This window comes from Oncorhynchus kisutch, linkage group LG19 (assembly GCF_002021735.2).
Source record: "Oncorhynchus kisutch isolate 150728-3 linkage group LG19, Okis_V2, whole genome shotgun sequence".
In the NCBI taxonomy this organism is placed as follows: Eukaryota; Metazoa; Chordata; class Actinopteri; order Salmoniformes; family Salmonidae; genus Oncorhynchus; species Oncorhynchus kisutch.
This window is the reverse complement of record NC_034192.2, coordinates 67,934,147-67,951,788: the sequence shown is the minus strand read 5'-3', so window position 1 is coordinate 67,951,788 and position 17,642 is coordinate 67,934,147. Positions and strand designations below refer to the sequence as shown.

The following is a 17,642-nucleotide window of genomic DNA, read 5'->3' as shown; positions in this document are numbered from 1 at the left end:
CTCGTTTCATTACTCAGTACTGGTACTCTGTGTATATAGACTAGTTATCATTACTCAGTACTGGTACCCTGTGTATATAGCCTAGTAATCACTACTCAGTACTGCTACAATGTGTATATAACCTAGTTATCATTACTCAGTACTGGTACCCTGTGTATATAGCAAAGTTATCACTACTCAGTACTGGTACCCTGTGTATATAGACTAGATATCATTACGCAGTACTGCTACAATGTGTATATAACCTAGTTATCATTACTCAGTACTGGTACGCTGTGTATATATACTAGTTATCACTACTCAGTACTGGTACCCTGTGTATATAGCCTAGTTATCATTACTCAGTACTGGTACCCTGTGTATATAGCCTAGTTATCATTACTCAGTACTGGTAGTCTGTGTATATAGACTAGTTATCATTACTCAGTACTGGTACCATGTGTATATAGACAAAGTATCATTACTCAGTACTGGTACCATGTGTATATAGCCTAGTTATCACTACTCAGTACTGGTACCCTGTGTATATAGCCTAGTTATCATTACTCAGTACTGGTACCCTGTGTGTATAGCCTAGTTATCATTACTCAGTACTGGTACTCTGTGTATATAGACTAGTTATCATTACTCAGTACTGGTACCCTGTGTATATAGCCTAGTTATCACTACTCAGTACTGGTACCCTGTGTATATAGACTAGTTATCATTACTCAGTACAGGCACCCTGTGTATATAGCCTAGTTATCATTACTCAGTACTGCTACAATGTGTATATAACCTAGTTATCATTACTCAGTACTGGTACCCTGTGTATATAGCCTAGTTATCATTACTCAGTACAGGCACCCTGTGTATATAGCCTAGTTATCATTACTCAGTACTGCTACAATGTGTATATAACCTAGTTATCATTACTCAGTACTGGTACCCTGTGTATATATCAAATCAAATCAAATTTATTTATATAGCCCTTCGTACATCAGCTGATATCTCAAAGTGCTGTACAGAAACCCAGCCTAAAACCCCAAACAGCAAGCAATGCAGGTGGAGAAGCACGGTGGCTAGGAAAAACTCCCTAGAAAGGCCAATACCTAGGAAGAAACCTAGAGAGGAACCAGGCTATGTGGGGTGGCCAGTCCTCTTCTGGCTGTGCCGGGTGGAGATTATAACAGAACATGGTCAAGATGTTCAATGTTCATAAATGACCAGCATGGTCGAATAATAATAAGGCAGAACAGTTGAAACTAGAGCAGCAGCACAGTCAGGTGGAAGTTGAAACTGGAGCAGCAGCATGGCCAGGTAGACTGGGGACAGCAAGGAGTCATCATGTCAGGTAGTCCTGGGGCATGGTCCTAGGGCTCAGGTCAGTTGAAACTGGAACAGCAGCATGGCCAGGTGGACTGGGGACAGCAAGGAGTCATCATGTCAGGTAGTCCTGGGGCATGGTCCTAGGGCTCAGGTCCTCCGAGAGAGAGAAAGAAAGAGAGAAGGAGAGAATTAGAGAACGCACACTTAGATTCACACAGGACACCGAATAGGACAGGAGAAGTACTCCAGATATAACAAACTGACCCCAGCCCCCCGACACATAAACTACTGCAGCATAAATACTGGAGGCTGAGACAGGAGGGGTCAGGAGACACTGTGGCCCCATCCGAGGACACCCCTAGTTATCATTACTCAGTACTGGTACCATGTGTATATAGACTAGTTATCATTACTCCGTACTGGTACCCTAGGTATATGGACTAGTTATCATTACCTAGTACTGGTACCCTGTGTATATAGCCTACTTATCATTACTCAGTACTGGTACCGTGTGTATATAGCCTAGTTATCATTACTCAGTACTGGTACCCGGTGTATATAGCCTAGTTATCATTACTCAGTACTGGTACCCTGTGTATATAGACTAGTTATCATTACTCAGTACTGGTACCCTGTGTATATAGCCTAGTTATCACTACTCAGTACTGGTACCCTGTGTATATAGCCTAGTTATCATTACTCAGTACTGGTACCCTGTGTGTATAGCCTAGTTATCATTACTCAGTACTGGTACTCTGTGTATATAGACTAGTTATCACTACTCAGTACTGGTACCCTGTGTATATAGCCTAGTTATCACTACTCATAACTGGTACCCTGTGTATATAGACTAGTTATCATTACTCAGTACAGGCACCCTGTGTATATAGCCTAGTTATCATTACTCAGTACTGCTACAATGTGTATATAACCTAGTTATCATTACTCAGTACTGGTACCCTGTGTATATAGCCTAGGTATCATTACTCAGTACTGGTACTCTGTGTATATAGACTAGTTATCATTACTCAGTACTGGTACCATGTGTATATAGACTAGTTATCATTACTCCGTACTGGTACCCTAGGTATATAGACTAGTTATCATTACTCAGTACAGGTACCCTGTGTATATAGCCTAGTTATCATTACTCAGTACTGCTACAATGTTTATATAACCTAGTTATCATTACTCAGTACTGGTACCCTGTGTATATAGCCTAGTTATCACTACTCAGTACTGGTACAATGTGTATATAGACTAGTTATCATTACTCAGTACTGGTACCCTGTGTATATAGCCTAGTTATCACTACTCAGTACTGGTACAATGTGTATATAGACTAGTTATCATTACTCAGTACAGGTACCCTGTGTATATAGCCTAGTTTTCACTACTCAGTAGAGGCACCCTGTGTATATAGCCTAGTTATCATTACTCAGTACTGCTACAATGTGTATATAACCTAGTTATCACTACTCAGTACAGGTACAATGTGTATATAGACTAGTTATCATTACTCAGTACAGGTACCCTGTGTATATAGCCTAGTTATTATTACTCAGTACTGCTACAATGTGTATATAACCTAGTTATCATTACTCAGTACTGGTACTCTGTGTATATAGACTAGTTATCATTACTCAGTACTGGTACCCTGTGTATATCGCCTAGTTGTCACTACTCAGTACTGGTACCCTGTGTATATAGACTAGTTATCATTACTCAGCACAGGCACCCTGTGTATATAGCCTAGTTATAATTACTCAGTACTGCTACAATGTGTATATAACCTAGTTATCATTACTCAGTACTGGTACCCTGTGTATATAGCCTAGTTATCATTACTCAGTACTGGTACCCTGTATATATAGCCTAGTTATCATTACTCAGTACTGGTACCCTTTGTATATAGACTATTTATCATTACTCAGTACTGGTTCCCTGTGTATTTAGACTAGTTATCATTACTCCGTACTGGTACCCTGTGTATATAGACTAGTTATCATTACTCAGTACAGGTACCCTGTGTATATAGCCTAGTTATCATTACTCAGTACTGCTACAATGTGTATATAACCTAGTTATCATTACTCAGTACTGGTACCCTGTGTATATAGCCTAGGTATCATTACTCAGTACTGGTACTCTGTGTATATAGACTAGTTATCATTACTCAGTACTGGTACCATGTGTATATAGACTAGTTATCATTTCTCCGTACTGGTACCCTAGGTATATAGACTAGTTATCATTACCTAGTACTGGTACCCTGTGTATATAGCCTACTTATCATTACTCAGTACTGGTACCGTGTGTATATAGCCTAGTTATCATTACTCAGTACTGGTACCCTGTGTATATAACCTCGTTTTCATTACTCAGTACTGGTACTCTGTGTATATAGACTAGTTATCATTACTCAGTACTGGTACCCTGTGTATATAGCCTAGTAATCACTACTCAGTACTGGTACCCTGTGTATATAGACTAGTTATCATTACTCAGTACAGGTACCCTGTGTATATAGCCTAGTTATCATTACTCAGTACTGCTACAATGTGTATATAACCTAGTTATCATTACTCAGTACTGGTACCCTGTGTATATAGCCTAGTTATCATTACTCAGTACTGGTACCCTGTATATATAGCCTAGTTATCATTACTCAGTACTGGTACCCTTTGTATATAGACTATTTATCATTACTCAGTACTGGTTCCCTGTGTATTTAGACTAGTTATCATTACTCCGTACTGGTACCCTGTGTATATAGACTAGTTATCATTACTCAGTACAGGTACCCTGTGTATATAGCCTAGTTATCATTACTCAGTACTGCTACAATGTGTATATAACCTAGTTATCATTACTCAGTACTGGTACCCTGTGTATATAGCCTAGGTATCATTACTCAGTACTGGTACTCTGTGTATATAGACTAGTTATCATTACTCAGTACTGGTACCATGTGTATATAGACTAGTTATCATTACTCCGTACTGGTACCCTAGGTATATAGACTAGTTATCATTACCTAGTACTGGTACCCTGTGTATATAGCCTACGTATCATTACTCAGTACTGGTACCATGTGTATATAGCCTAGTTATCATTACTCAGTACTGGTACCCTGTGTATATAACCTCGTTTTCATTACTCAGTACTGGTACTCTGTGTATATAGACTAGTTATCATTACTCAGTACTGGTACCCTGTGTATATAGCCTAGTAATCACTACTCAGTACTGCTACAATGTGTATATAACCTAGTTATCATTACTCAGTACTGGTACCCTGTGTATATAGCAAAGTTATCACTACTCAGTACTGGTACCCTGTGTATATAGACTAGATATCATTACGCAGTACTGCTACAATGTGTATATAACCTAGTTATCATTACTCAGTACTGGTACGCTGTGTATATATACTAGTTATCACTACTCAGTACTGGTACCCTGTGTATATAGCCTAGTTATCATTACTCAGTACTGGTACCCTGTGTATATAGCCTAGTTATCATTACTCAGTACTGGTAGTCTGTGTATATAGACTAGTTATCATTACTCAGTACTGGTACCATGTGTATATAGACAAAGTATCATTACTCAGTACTGGTACCATGTGTATATAGCCTAGTTATCACTACTCAGTACTGGTACCCTGTGTATATAGCCTAGTTATCATTACTCAGTACTGGTACCCTGTGTGTATAGCCTAGTTATCATTACTCAGTACTGGTACTCTGTGTATATAGACTAGTTATCATTACTCAGTACTGGTACCCTGTGTATATAGCCTAGTTATCACTACTCAGTACTGGTACCCTGTGTATATAGACTAGTTATCATTACTCAGTACAGGCACCCTGTGTATATAGCCTAGTTATCATTACTCAGTACTGCTACAATGTGTATATAACCTAGTTATCATTACTCAGTACTGGTACCCTGTGTATATAGCCTAGTTATCATTACTCAGTACAGGCACCCTGTGTATATAGCCTAGTTATCATTACTCAGTACTGCTACAATGTGTATATAACCTAGTTATCATTACTCAGTACTGGTACCCTGTGTATATATCAAATCAAATCAAATTTATTTATATAGCCCTTCGTACATCAGCTGATATCTCAAAGTGCTGTACAGAAACCCAGCCTAAAACCCCAAACAGCAAGCAATGCAGGTGGAGAAGCACGGTGGCTAGGAAAAACTCCCTAGAAAGGCCAATACCTAGGAAGAAACCTAGAGAGGAACCAGGCTATGTGGGGTGGCCAGTCCTCTTCTGGCTGTGCCGGGTGGAGATTATAACAGAACATGGTCAAGATGTTCAATGTTCATAAATGACCAGCATGGTCGAATAATAATAAGGCAGAACAGTTGAAACTAGAGCAGCAGCACAGTCAGGTGGAAGTTGAAACTGGAGCAGCAGCATGGCCAGGTAGACTGGGGACAGCAAGGAGTCATCATGTCAGGTAGTCCTGGGGCATGGTCCTAGGGCTCAGGTCAGTTGAAACTGGAACAGCAGCATGGCCAGGTGGACTGGGGACAGCAAGGAGTCATCATGTCAGGTAGTCCTGGGGCATGGTCCTAGGGCTCAGGTCCTCCGAGAGAGAGAAAGAAAGAGAGAAGGAGAGAATTAGAGAACGCACACTTAGATTCACACAGGACACCGAATAGGACAGGAGAAGTACTCCAGATATAACAAACTGACCCCAGCCCCCCGACACATAAACTACTGCAGCATAAATACTGGAGGCTGAGACAGGAGGGGTCAGGAGACACTGTGGCCCCATCCGAGGACACCCCTAGTTATCATTACTCAGTACTGGTACCATGTGTATATAGACTAGTTATCATTACTCCGTACTGGTACCCTAGGTATATGGACTAGTTATCATTACCTAGTACTGGTACCCTGTGTATATAGCCTACTTATCATTACTCAGTACTGGTACCGTGTGTATATAGCCTAGTTATCATTACTCAGTACTGGTACCCGGTGTATATAGCCTAGTTATCATTACTCAGTACTGGTACCCTGTGTATATAGACTAGTTATCATTACTCAGTACTGGTACCCTGTGTATATAGCCTAGTTATCACTACTCAGTACTGGTACCCTGTGTATATAGCCTAGTTATCATTACTCAGTACTGGTACCCTGTGTGTATAGCCTAGTTATCATTACTCAGTACTGGTACTCTGTGTATATAGACTAGTTATCACTACTCAGTACTGGTACCCTGTGTATATAGCCTAGTTATCACTACTCATAACTGGTACCCTGTGTATATAGACTAGTTATCATTACTCAGTACAGGCACCCTGTGTATATAGCCTAGTTATCATTACTCAGTACTGCTACAATGTGTATATAACCTAGTTATCATTACTCAGTACTGGTACCCTGTGTATATAGCCTAGGTATCATTACTCAGTACTGGTACTCTGTGTATATAGACTAGTTATCATTACTCAGTACTGGTACCATGTGTATATAGACTAGTTATCATTACTCCGTACTGGTACCCTAGGTATATAGACTAGTTATCATTACCTAGTACTGGTACCCTGTGTATATAGCCTACTTATCATTACTCAGTACTGGTACCGTGTGTATATAGCCTAGTTATCATTACTCAGTACTGGTACCCGGTGTATATAGCCTAGTTATCATTACTCAGTACTGGTACCCTGTGTATATAGACTAGTTATCATTACTCAGTACTGGTAGCCCTGTGTATATAGCCTAGTTATCACTACTCAGTACTGGTACCCTGTGTATATAGCCTAGTTATCATTACTCAGTACTGGTACCCTGTGTGTATAGCCTAGTTATCATTACCCAGTACTGGTACCCTGTGTATATAGCCTAGTTATCACTACTCAGTACTGGTACCCTGTGTATATAGCCTAGTTATCACTACTCATAACTGGTACCCCATGTATATAGCCTATTTATCATTACTCAGTACTGGCACCCTGTGTATATAGCCTAGTTTTCATTACTCAGTACTGGTACTCTGTTTATATAGACTAGTTATCATTACTCAGTACTGGTACCCTGTGTATATAGCCTAGTTATCACTACTCAGTACTGGTACCATGTGTATATAGACTAGTTATCATTACTCAGTACTGGTACCCTGTGTATATAGCCTAGTTATCATTACTCAGTACTGGTACTCTGTGTATATAGACTAGTTATCATTACTCAGTACTGGTACCCTGTGTATATAGCCTAGTTATCATTATCATCATCCAGTCATTGGTAGCAGAGAACTGGAAGGAGAGGCGGCCAAAGAAAGAATTGGTTTTGGGGTGACTAGAGAGATATACCTGCTGGAGCGTGTGCTACAGGTGGGAGATGCTATGGTGACCAGCGAGCTGAGATAAGGGGGGACTTTACCTAGCAGGGTCTTGTAGATGACATGGAGCCAGTGGGTTTGGCGACGAGTATGAAGCGAGGGCCAGCCAACGAGAGCGTACAGGTCGCAATGGTGGGTAGTACATGGGGCTTTGGTGACAAAACGGATTGCACTGTGATAGACTGCATCCAATTTGTTGAGTAGGGTATTGGAGGCTATTTTGTAAATGACATCGCCAAAGTCGAGGATTGGTAGGATGGTCAGTTTTACAAGGGTATGTTTGGCAGCATGAGTGAAGGATGCTTTGTTGCGAAATAGGAAGCCAATTCTAGATTTAACTTTGGATTGGAGATGTTTGATATGGGTCTGGAAGGAGAGTTTACAGTCTAACCAGACACCTAGGTATTTGTAGTTGTCCACGTATTCTAAGTCAGAGCCGTCCAGAGTAGTGATGTTGGACAGGAGGGCAGGTGCAGGTAGCGATCGGTTGAAGAGCATGCATTTAGTTTTACTTTTATTTTAGAGCAATTGGAGGCCACAGAAGGAGAGTTGTATGGCATTGAAGCTTGCCTGGAGGGTTGTTAACACAGTGTCCAAAGAAGGGCCAGAAGTATACAGAATGGTGTCATCTGCGTAGAGGTGGATCAGAGACTCACCAGCAGCAAGAGCGACCTCATTGATGTATACAGAGAAGAGAGTCGATCCAAGAATTGAACCCTGTGGCACCCCCATAGAGACTGCCAGAGGTCCAGACAGCAGACCCTCCGATTTGACACACTGAACTCTATCAGAGAAGTAGTTGGTGAACCAGGCGAGGCAATCATTTGAGAAACCAAGGCTGTCGAGTCTGCCAATGAGGCATGGTAGGATAGATATAGGTCTGTAGCAGTTTGGGTCAAGAGTGTCCCCCCTTTGTAGAGGGGGATGACCGCAGGTGCTTTCCAATCTTTGGGAATCTCAGATGACACGAAAGAGAGGTTGAACAGGCTAGTAATAGAGGTGGCAACAATTTTGGCAGATAATTTTAGAAAAAAAGGGTCCAGATTGTCTAGCCCGGCTGATTTGTAGGGGTCCAGATTTTGCAGCTCTTTCAGAACATCAGCTGAACGGATTTGGGAGAAGGAGAAATGGGAAGGCTTAGGTGAGTGCTGCTGTGGGGGGTGCATTGATGTTGACCGGGGTAGGGGTAGGTAGGTTGGGGACAAGCAGGTTGGGGACAAACACAGTCCTACTGTACTTGTTGTGAGGTTGGGGACAAACACAGTCCTACTGTACTTGTTGTGAGGTTGGGGACAAACACAGTCCTACTGTACTTGTTGTGAGGTTGGGGACAAGCACAGTCCTGCTGTACTTGTGATGTTGGCGACAAACACAGTCCTGCTGTACTTGTTGTGAGGTTGGGGACAAACACTGTCCTGCTCTACTTGTTGTGAGGTTGGAGACAAACACGGTCCTGCTGTACTTGTTGTGAGGTTGGGGACAAACATGGTCCTGCTGTACTTGTTGTGAGGTTGGGGACAAACATGGTCCTGCTGTACTTGTTGTGAGGTTGAGGTGTGGCTGTGTGAAATTGTCTCAAACTGCATTCTCTTCTGATATTTTCCTCTGAAAACATGTATACATAATATTGTGTTTCTCTGCGCTAGTTGGTTACTTTCCAGGGACCCAAACAACTACTGACTACCTTTACTTTACTGTCTGTCTTTCAGGGGCCCTAATACTGAGACTTGGACTGAAAGAAGAGGACAGTCACACACAGACTGACCCTGCTTTTGGTCTGTTAGTGCTGCTCAGGGTGATCTGAGATGGTCAGACTATATACCTACAGCTATGAAGAACAGTGTGGACACACCTGGGCAGACTTGAATGGACGCACAGACCTGAATACTCCTGGACATATAAATAGACCTGCACTCAGAACCCTGACCACACTGAGACCTCCACTGCTCTGAACAAGCCTCACCATTGGCCAGCCACATCCTGACCAGTGGCTGTTCCCGGTGGGCAGGGTTAAGATGAGCCTGTCCAATCAAAGCTGTGGTAGTAGCATTGATGACTTGCGGCGCTACCAACATCATGTTTACGCAGTTGTTTACAGCGTCATCTTGGCCCCGGGCCTTCTGGGTAATGTCCTGGCTCTTTGGGTGTTCCAGGCATACGTCAGGGAGACCAAGAGAGGAGTGGTGTTCATGATGAACCTGGCTGTAGCTGATCTCATGCAGGTAACTTTAGGATATACACATCATCATATACACACTACCACTGAAAAGTTTGGGGTCACTTAGAAATGTCCTTATTTTTGAAAGAAAATCACATTTTTTTTGTCCATTAAAATAACATCAAATTGATCGGAAATACAGTGTAGACATTGTTAATGTTGTAAATGACTATTGTAGCTGGAAACGGCTGATTTTGTTATCTACATAGGCGTACAGAGGCCCATTATCAGCAACCATCACTGTGTTCCAATGGCATGTTGTGTTAGCTTATCCAAGTTTATAATTTTAAAAGGCTAATTGATCATTAGAAAACCCAATTATGTTTGCAATTATGTTAGCACAGCTGAAAACTGTTGTTCTAATTAAAGAAGCAATCAAACTGGCCTTCTTTAGACTTGTTGAGTATCTGGAGTGTCAGCATTTGTGGGTTTGATTACAGGCTCAAAATGGCCAGAAACAAAGAACTCTGAACTCTGAAACTCGTCAGTCTATTCTTGTTCTGAGAAATGAAGGCTATTCCATGTGAGAAATTGCCAAGAAACGGAAGACCTCGTACAACGCTGTGTACTACTCCCTTCACAGAACAGCTTAAACTGGCTCTAACCAGAATAGAAAGAGGAGTGGGAGGCCCAGGTGCACAACTAAGCAAGAGGAGTACAGTACATTAGTGTCTAGTTTGAGAAACAGACACCTTACAAGTCGTCAACTGGCAGCTTCATTAAATAGTACCCGCAAAACACCAGTCTCAACATCAACAGTGAAGAGGCGACCCCCAAGATGCTGGCCTTCTAGGCAGAGTTGTGACTAGGGGGCAGTATTTTCATTTTTGGAAAAGAAAATGTTCCCGTAGTAAACGGGATATTTTGTCAGGACAAGATGCTAGAATATGCATATAATTGACAGCTTAGGATAGAAAAAACTCTAAAGTTTCCAAAACTGTAAAAATATTGTCTGTGAGTATAACAGAACTGATGTTATAATCCAACCCGGAAGTGCCTCATGTTTTGAAAGCGCTGCATTCCTATGCGTCCCTATTGAGCAGTGAATGGGCTATCAACAAGATTACTCTTTCTCTGTATTCCCGAAGGTGTCTACAGCATTGTGACGTAGTTTTACGCATTTATGTTGAAGAACACCTGTAAGCGGCTACATTGCGCAAGTGGTCACCTGATGCTCCCAGAGAGATTCTTGCGTAAAATACAGAGGTAGCTATTACTCCAATCGGTCCTACTGAAAAACGAATTGTCCCGATGGATATATTATCTAATATATATTTGAAAAACACCTTGAGGATTGATTATAAACAACGTTTGCCATGTTTCGATGTTATGGAGCTAATTTGGAATATTCTTCGCTGTTTTCGTGACTGCAATTTCCGGGCGATTTCTCAGCCAAAAGTGAAGAACAAACGGAGCTATTTCGCCTACAAAAATAATCATTTTGGAAAAAAGGAACATTTGCTATCTAACTGGGAGTCTCGTGAGTGAAAACATCCGAAGCTCATCAAAGGTAAACAATTTAATTTGATTGCTTTTCTGATTTCCGTGACCAAGTTACCTGCTGCTAACTGGACAAAATGCTATGCTAGGCTATCGATAAACGTACACAAATGCTTGTCTAGCTTTGGCTGTAAAGCATGTTTTGAAAATCTGAGATGACAGGGTGATTAACAAAAGGCTAAGCTGTGTCTCAATATATTTCATTTGTGATTTTCATGAATAGGAATATTTTCTAGGAATATTTATGTCCGTTGCGTTATGCTAATTACTGTCAGGCGATGATTACGCTCCCTCATGCAGGATGGGGAGTCATTAGAGGGTAAAACTCGTTTTTCAACCACTCCACAAATTTCTAGTTGACAAACTATATCAAATCAAATCAAATGTATTTATATAGCCCTTCGTACATCAGCTGATATCTCAAAGTGCTGTACAGAAACCCAGCCTAAAACCCCAAACAGCAAGCAATGCAGGTGGAGAAGCACAGTGGCTAGGAAAAACTCCCTAGAAAGGCCAATACCTAGGAAGAAACCTAGAGAGGAACCAGGCTATGTGGGGTGGCCAGTCCTCTTCTGGCTGTGCCGGGTGGAGATTATAACAGAACATGGTCAAGATGTTCAATGTTCATAAATGACCAGCATGGTCGAATAATAATAAGGCAGAACAGTTGAAACTAGAGCAGCAGCACAGTCAGGTGGAAGTTGAAACTGGAGCAGCAGCATGGCCAGGTAGACTGGGGACAGCAAGGAGTCATCATGTCAGGTAGTCCTGGGGCATGGTCCTAGGGCTCAGGTCAGTTGAAACTGGAACAGCAGCATGGCCAGGTGGACTGGGGACAGCAAGGAGTCATCATGTCAGGTAGTCCTGGGGCATGGTCCTAGGGCTCAGGTCCTCCGAGAGAGAGAAAGAAAGAGAGAAGGAGAGAATTAGAGAACGCACACTTAGATTCACACAGGACACCGAATAGGACAGGAGAAGTACTCCAGATATAACAAACTGACCCCAGCCCCCCGACACATAAACTACTGCAGCATAAATACTGGAGGCTGAGACAGGAGGGGTCAGGAGACACTGTGGCCCCATCCGAGGACACCCCCGGACAGGGCCAAACAGGAAGGATATAACCCCACCCACTTTGCCAAAGCACAGCCCCCACACCACTAGAGGGATATCTTCAACCACCAACTTACCATCCTGAGACAAGGCTGAGTATAGCCCACAAAGATCTCCGCCACGGCACAACCCAAGGGGGGGGGGGGCGCCAACCCAGACAGGATGACCACAACAGTGAATCAACCCACTCAGGTGACGCACCCCCTCCAGGGACAGCATGAGAGAGCCCCAGCAAGCCAGTGACTCAGCCCCTGTAATAGGGTTAGAGGCAGAGAATCCCAGTGGAAAGAGGGGAACCGGCCAGGCAGAGACAGCAAGGGCGGTTCGTTGCTCCAGAGCCTTTCCGTTCACCTTCCCACTCCTGGGCCAGACTACACTCAATCATATGACCCACTGAAGAGATGAGTCTTCAGTAAAGACTTAAAGGTTGAGACCGAGTTTGCGTCTCTGACATGGGTAGGCAGACCGTTCCATAAAAATGGAGCTCTATAGGAGAAAGCCCTGCCTCCAGCTGTTTGCTTAGAAATTCTAGGGACAATTAGGAGGCCTGCGTCTTGTGACCGTAGCGTACGTATAGGTATGTACGGCAGGACCAAATCAGAGAGATAGGTAGGAGCAAGCCCATGTAATGCTTTGTAGGTTAGCAGTAAAACCTTGAAATCAGCCCTTGCTTTGACAGGAAGCCAGTGTAGAGAGGCTAGCACTGGAGTAATATGATCAAATTTTTTGGTTCTAGTCAGGATTCTAGCAGCCGTATTTAGCACTAACTGAAGTTTATTTAGTGCTTTATCCGGGTAGCCGGAAAATAGAGCATTGCAGTAGTCTAACCTAGAAGTGACAAAAGCATGGATTAATTTTTCTGCATCATTTTTGGACAGAAAGTTTCTGATTTTTGCAATGTTACGTAGATGGAAAAAAGCTGTCCTCGAAATGGTCTTGATATGTTCTTCAAAAGAGAGATCAGGGTCCAGAGTAACGCCGAGGTCCTTCACAGTTTTATTTGAGACGACTGTACAACCATTAAGATTAATTGTCAGATTCAACAGAAGATCTCTTTGTTTCTTGGGACCTAGAACAAGCATCTCTGTTTTGTCCGAGTTTAATAGTAGAAAGTTTGCAGCCATCCACTTCCTTATGTCTGAAACACATGCTTCTAGCGAGGGCAATTTTGGGGCTTCACCATGTTTCATTGAAATGTACAGCTGTGTGTCATCCGCATAGCAGTGAAAGTTTACATTATGTTTTCGAATAACATCCCCAAGAGGTAAAATATATAGTGAAAACAATAGTGGTCCTAAAACGGAACCTTGAGGAACACCGAAATTTACAGTTGATTTGTCAGAGGACAAACCATTCACAGAGACAAACTGATATCTTTCCGACAGATAAGATCTAAACCAGGCCAGAACATGTCCGTGTAGACCAATTTGGGTTTCCAATCTCTCCAAAAGAATGTGGTGATCGATGGTATCAAAAGCAGCACTAAGGTCTAGGAGCACGAGGACAGATGCAGAGCCTCGGTCCGATGCCATTAAAATGTCATTTACCACCTTCACAAGTGCCGTCTCAGTGCTATGATGGGGTCTAAAACCAGACTGAAGCATTTCGTATACATTGTTTGTCTTCAGGAAGGCAGTGAGTTGCTGCGCAACAGCCTTCTCTAAAATTTTTGAGAGGAATGGAAGATTCGATATAGGCCGATAGTTTTTTATATTTTCTGGGTCAAGGTTTGGCTTTTTCAAGAGAGGCTTTATTACTGCCACTTTTAGTGAGTTTGGTACACATCCAGTGGATAGAGAGCCGTTTATTATGTTCAACATAGGAGGGCCAAGCACAGGAAGCAGCTCTTTCAGTAGTTTAGTTGGAATAGGGTCCAGTATGCAGCTTGAAGGTTTAGAGGCCATGATTATTTTCATCATTGTGTCAAGAGATATAGTACTAAAACACTTGAGCGTCTCTCTTGATCCTAGGTCCTGGCAGAGTTGTGCAGACTCAGGACAACTGAGGTTTGGAGGAATACGCAGGTTTAAAGAGGAGTCCGTAATTTGCTTTCTAATAATCATAATCTTTTCCTCAAAGAAGTTCATGAATTTATCACTGCTAAAGTGAAAGTCATCCTCTCTTGGGGAATGCTGCTTTTTAGTTAGCTTTGCGACAGTATTAAAAAGGAATTTCGGATTGTTCTTATTTTCCTCAATTAAGTTAGAAAAATAGGATGATCGAGCAGCAGTAAGGGCTCTACGGTACTGCACGGTACCGTCCTTCCAAGCTAGTCGGAAGACTTCCAGTTTGGTGTGGCGCCATTTCCGTTCCAATTTTCTGGAAGCTTGCTTCAGAGCTCGGGTATTTTCTGTGTACCAGGGAGCTAGTTTCTTATGAGACATTTTTTTTGTTTTTAGGGGTGCAACTGCATCTAGGGTATTGCGCAAGGTTAGATTGAGATCCTCAGTTAGGTGGTTAACTGATTTTTGTCCTCTGGCGTCCTTGGGTAGGCAGAGGGAGTCTGGAAGGGCATCAAGGAATCTTTGTGTTGTCTGTGAATTTATAGCACGACTTTTGATGTTCCTTGGTTGGGGTCTAAGCAGATTATTTGTTGCAATTGCAAACGTAATAAAATGGTGGTCCGATAGTCCAGGATTATGAGGAAAAACATTAAGATCCACCACATTTATTCCATGGGACAAAACTAGGTCCAGCGTATGACTGTGACAGTGAGTGGGTCCAGAGACATGTTGGACAAAACCCACTGAGTCGATGATGGCTCTGAAAGCCTTTTGGAGTGGGTCTGTGGACTTTTCCATGTGAATATTAAAGTCACCAAAGATTAGAATATTATCTGCTATGACTACAAGGTCCGATAGGAATTCAGGGAACTCAGTGAGAAACGCTGTATATGGCCCAGGAGGCCTGTAAACAGTAGCTATAAAAAGTGATTGAGTAGGCTGCATAGATTTCATGACTAGAAGCTCAAAAGACGAAAATGTCATTTTTTTTTGTGTAAATTGAAATTTGCTATCGTAAATGTTAGCAACACCTCCGCCTTTGCGGGATGCACGGGGGATATGGTCACTAGTGTAGCCAGGAGGTGAGGCCTCATTTAAAACAGTAAATTCATCAGGCTTAAGCCATGTTTCAGTCAGGCCAATCACATCAAGATTATGATCAGTGATTAGTTCATTGACTATAATTGCCTTTGAAGTAAGGGATCTAACATTAAGTAGCCCTATTTTGAGATGTGAGGTATCATGATCTCTTTCAGTAATGACAGGAATGGAGGTGGTCTTTATCCTAGTGAGATTGCTAAGGCGAACACCGCCATGTTTAGTTTTGCCCAACCTAGGTCGAGGCACAGACACGGTCTCAATGGTGATAGCTGAGCTGACTACACTGACTGTGCTAATGGCAGACTCCACTATGCTGGCAGGCTGGCTAACAGCCTGCTGCCTGGCCTGCACCCTATTTCATTGTGGAGCTAGAGGAGTTAGAGCCCTGTCTATGTTGGTAGATAAGATGAGAGCACCCCTCCAGCTAGGATGGAGTCCGTCACTCCTCAGCAGGTCAGGCTTGGTCCTGTTTGTGGGTGAGTCCCAGAAAGAGGGCCAATTATCTACAAATTCTAACTTTTGGGAGGGGCAGAAAACAGTTTTCAACCAGCGATTGAGTTGTGAGACTCTGCTGTAGAGCTCATCACTCCCCCTAACTGGGAGGGGGCCAGAGACAATTACTCGATGCCGACACATCTTTCTAGCTGATATGCACGCAGAAGCTATGTTGCGCTTAGTGATTTCTGACTGTTTCATCCTAACATCGTTGGTGCCGACGTGGATAACAATATCTCTATACTCTCTACACTCGCCAGTTTTAGCTTTAGCCAGCACCATCTTCAGATTAGCCTTAACGTCGGTAGCCCTGCCCCCGGGTAAACAGTGTATGATCGCTGGATGATTCGCTTTAAGTCTAATACTGCGGGTAATGGAGTCGCCAATGACTAGAGTTTTCAATTTGTCAGAGCTAATGGTGGGAAGCTTCGGCGTCTCAGACCCCGTAACGGGAGGAGTAGAGACCAGAGAAGAATCGGCCTCTGACTCCGACCCGCTGCTTAATGGGGAAAACCGGTTGAAAGTTTCTGTCGGCTGAATGAGCGACACCGGTTGAGCGTTCCTACAGCATTTCCTTCCAGAAACCGTGAGAAAGTTGTCCGGCTGCGGGGACTGTGCCAGGGGATTTACACTACTATCTGTACTTACTGGTGCCACAGACGCTATTTCATCCTTTCCTACACTGAAATTACCCTTGCCTAACGATTGCGTCTGAAGCTGGGCTTGCAGCACAGCTATCCTCGCCGTAAGCCGAGTACAGCGGCTGCAATTAGAAGTCATCATGTTAATGTTACTACTTAGCTTCGGCTGTTGGAGGTCCTGACGAATCGTGTCCAGATAAAGCGTCCGGAGTGAAAAAGTTGAGGAAAAAATAAATAAATATATGAACGGTAATTAAAAAGTGAAAACCGTAAAGTTGTCAGGTAGCAAAACAGGTTAGCAACAAAACGCACAGCAACTCGAAAACAAGCCTGCAAGTTGTGACCGGAAATGACGATACGGTACTATAGTATTGGCAAGTCGGTTAGGACATCTACTTTGTGCATGACACAAGTCATATTTCCAACAATTGTTTACAGACAGATTATTTCACTTATAATTCACTGGATCACAATTCCAGTGGGTCAGAATTGTACATACACTAAGTTGACTGTGCCTTTAAACAGCTTGGAAAATTCCAGAAACTGATGTCATGGCTTTAGAAGCTTCTGATAGGCTAATTGACATCATTTGAGTCAATTGGAGGTGAACCTGTGGATGCATTTCAAGGCCTACCTTCAAACGCAGTGACTCTTTGCTTGACATCATGGGAAAATCAAAAGAAATCAGCCAAGACCTCAGAAGAAAAATTGTGGACCTCCACAAGTCTGGTAAATGCTTGATTTCCAAACGCCTTAAGTTACCACGTTCATCTATACAAACAATAGTACGCAAGTATAAACACCATGGGACCACTCATCCGTCATACCGCTCAGGAAGGAGATGCGTTCTGTCTCCTGTGAGATGAAAGTACTTTGGTGTGAGAAGT

At 42.7% G+C, this 17,642-nt stretch overlaps 1 protein-coding gene across 1 annotated transcript in view; it reads left to right on the top strand.

Annotated features, from left to right (window-relative positions):
* gpr174 (G protein-coupled receptor 174) overlaps window positions 1-17,642 on the top strand; it is a 57,770-nt gene that overhangs the window by 23,776 nt on the left and 16,352 nt on the right. The window contains exon 2 of the mRNA XM_020477075.2: window positions 9,394-9,906. Within this exon, the coding sequence (XP_020332664.1) occupies window positions 9,700-9,906 (207 nt within the window). The 5' untranslated portion in view covers window positions 9,394-9,699. The remainder of the gene's footprint in view (window positions 1-9,393; window positions 9,907-17,642) is intronic.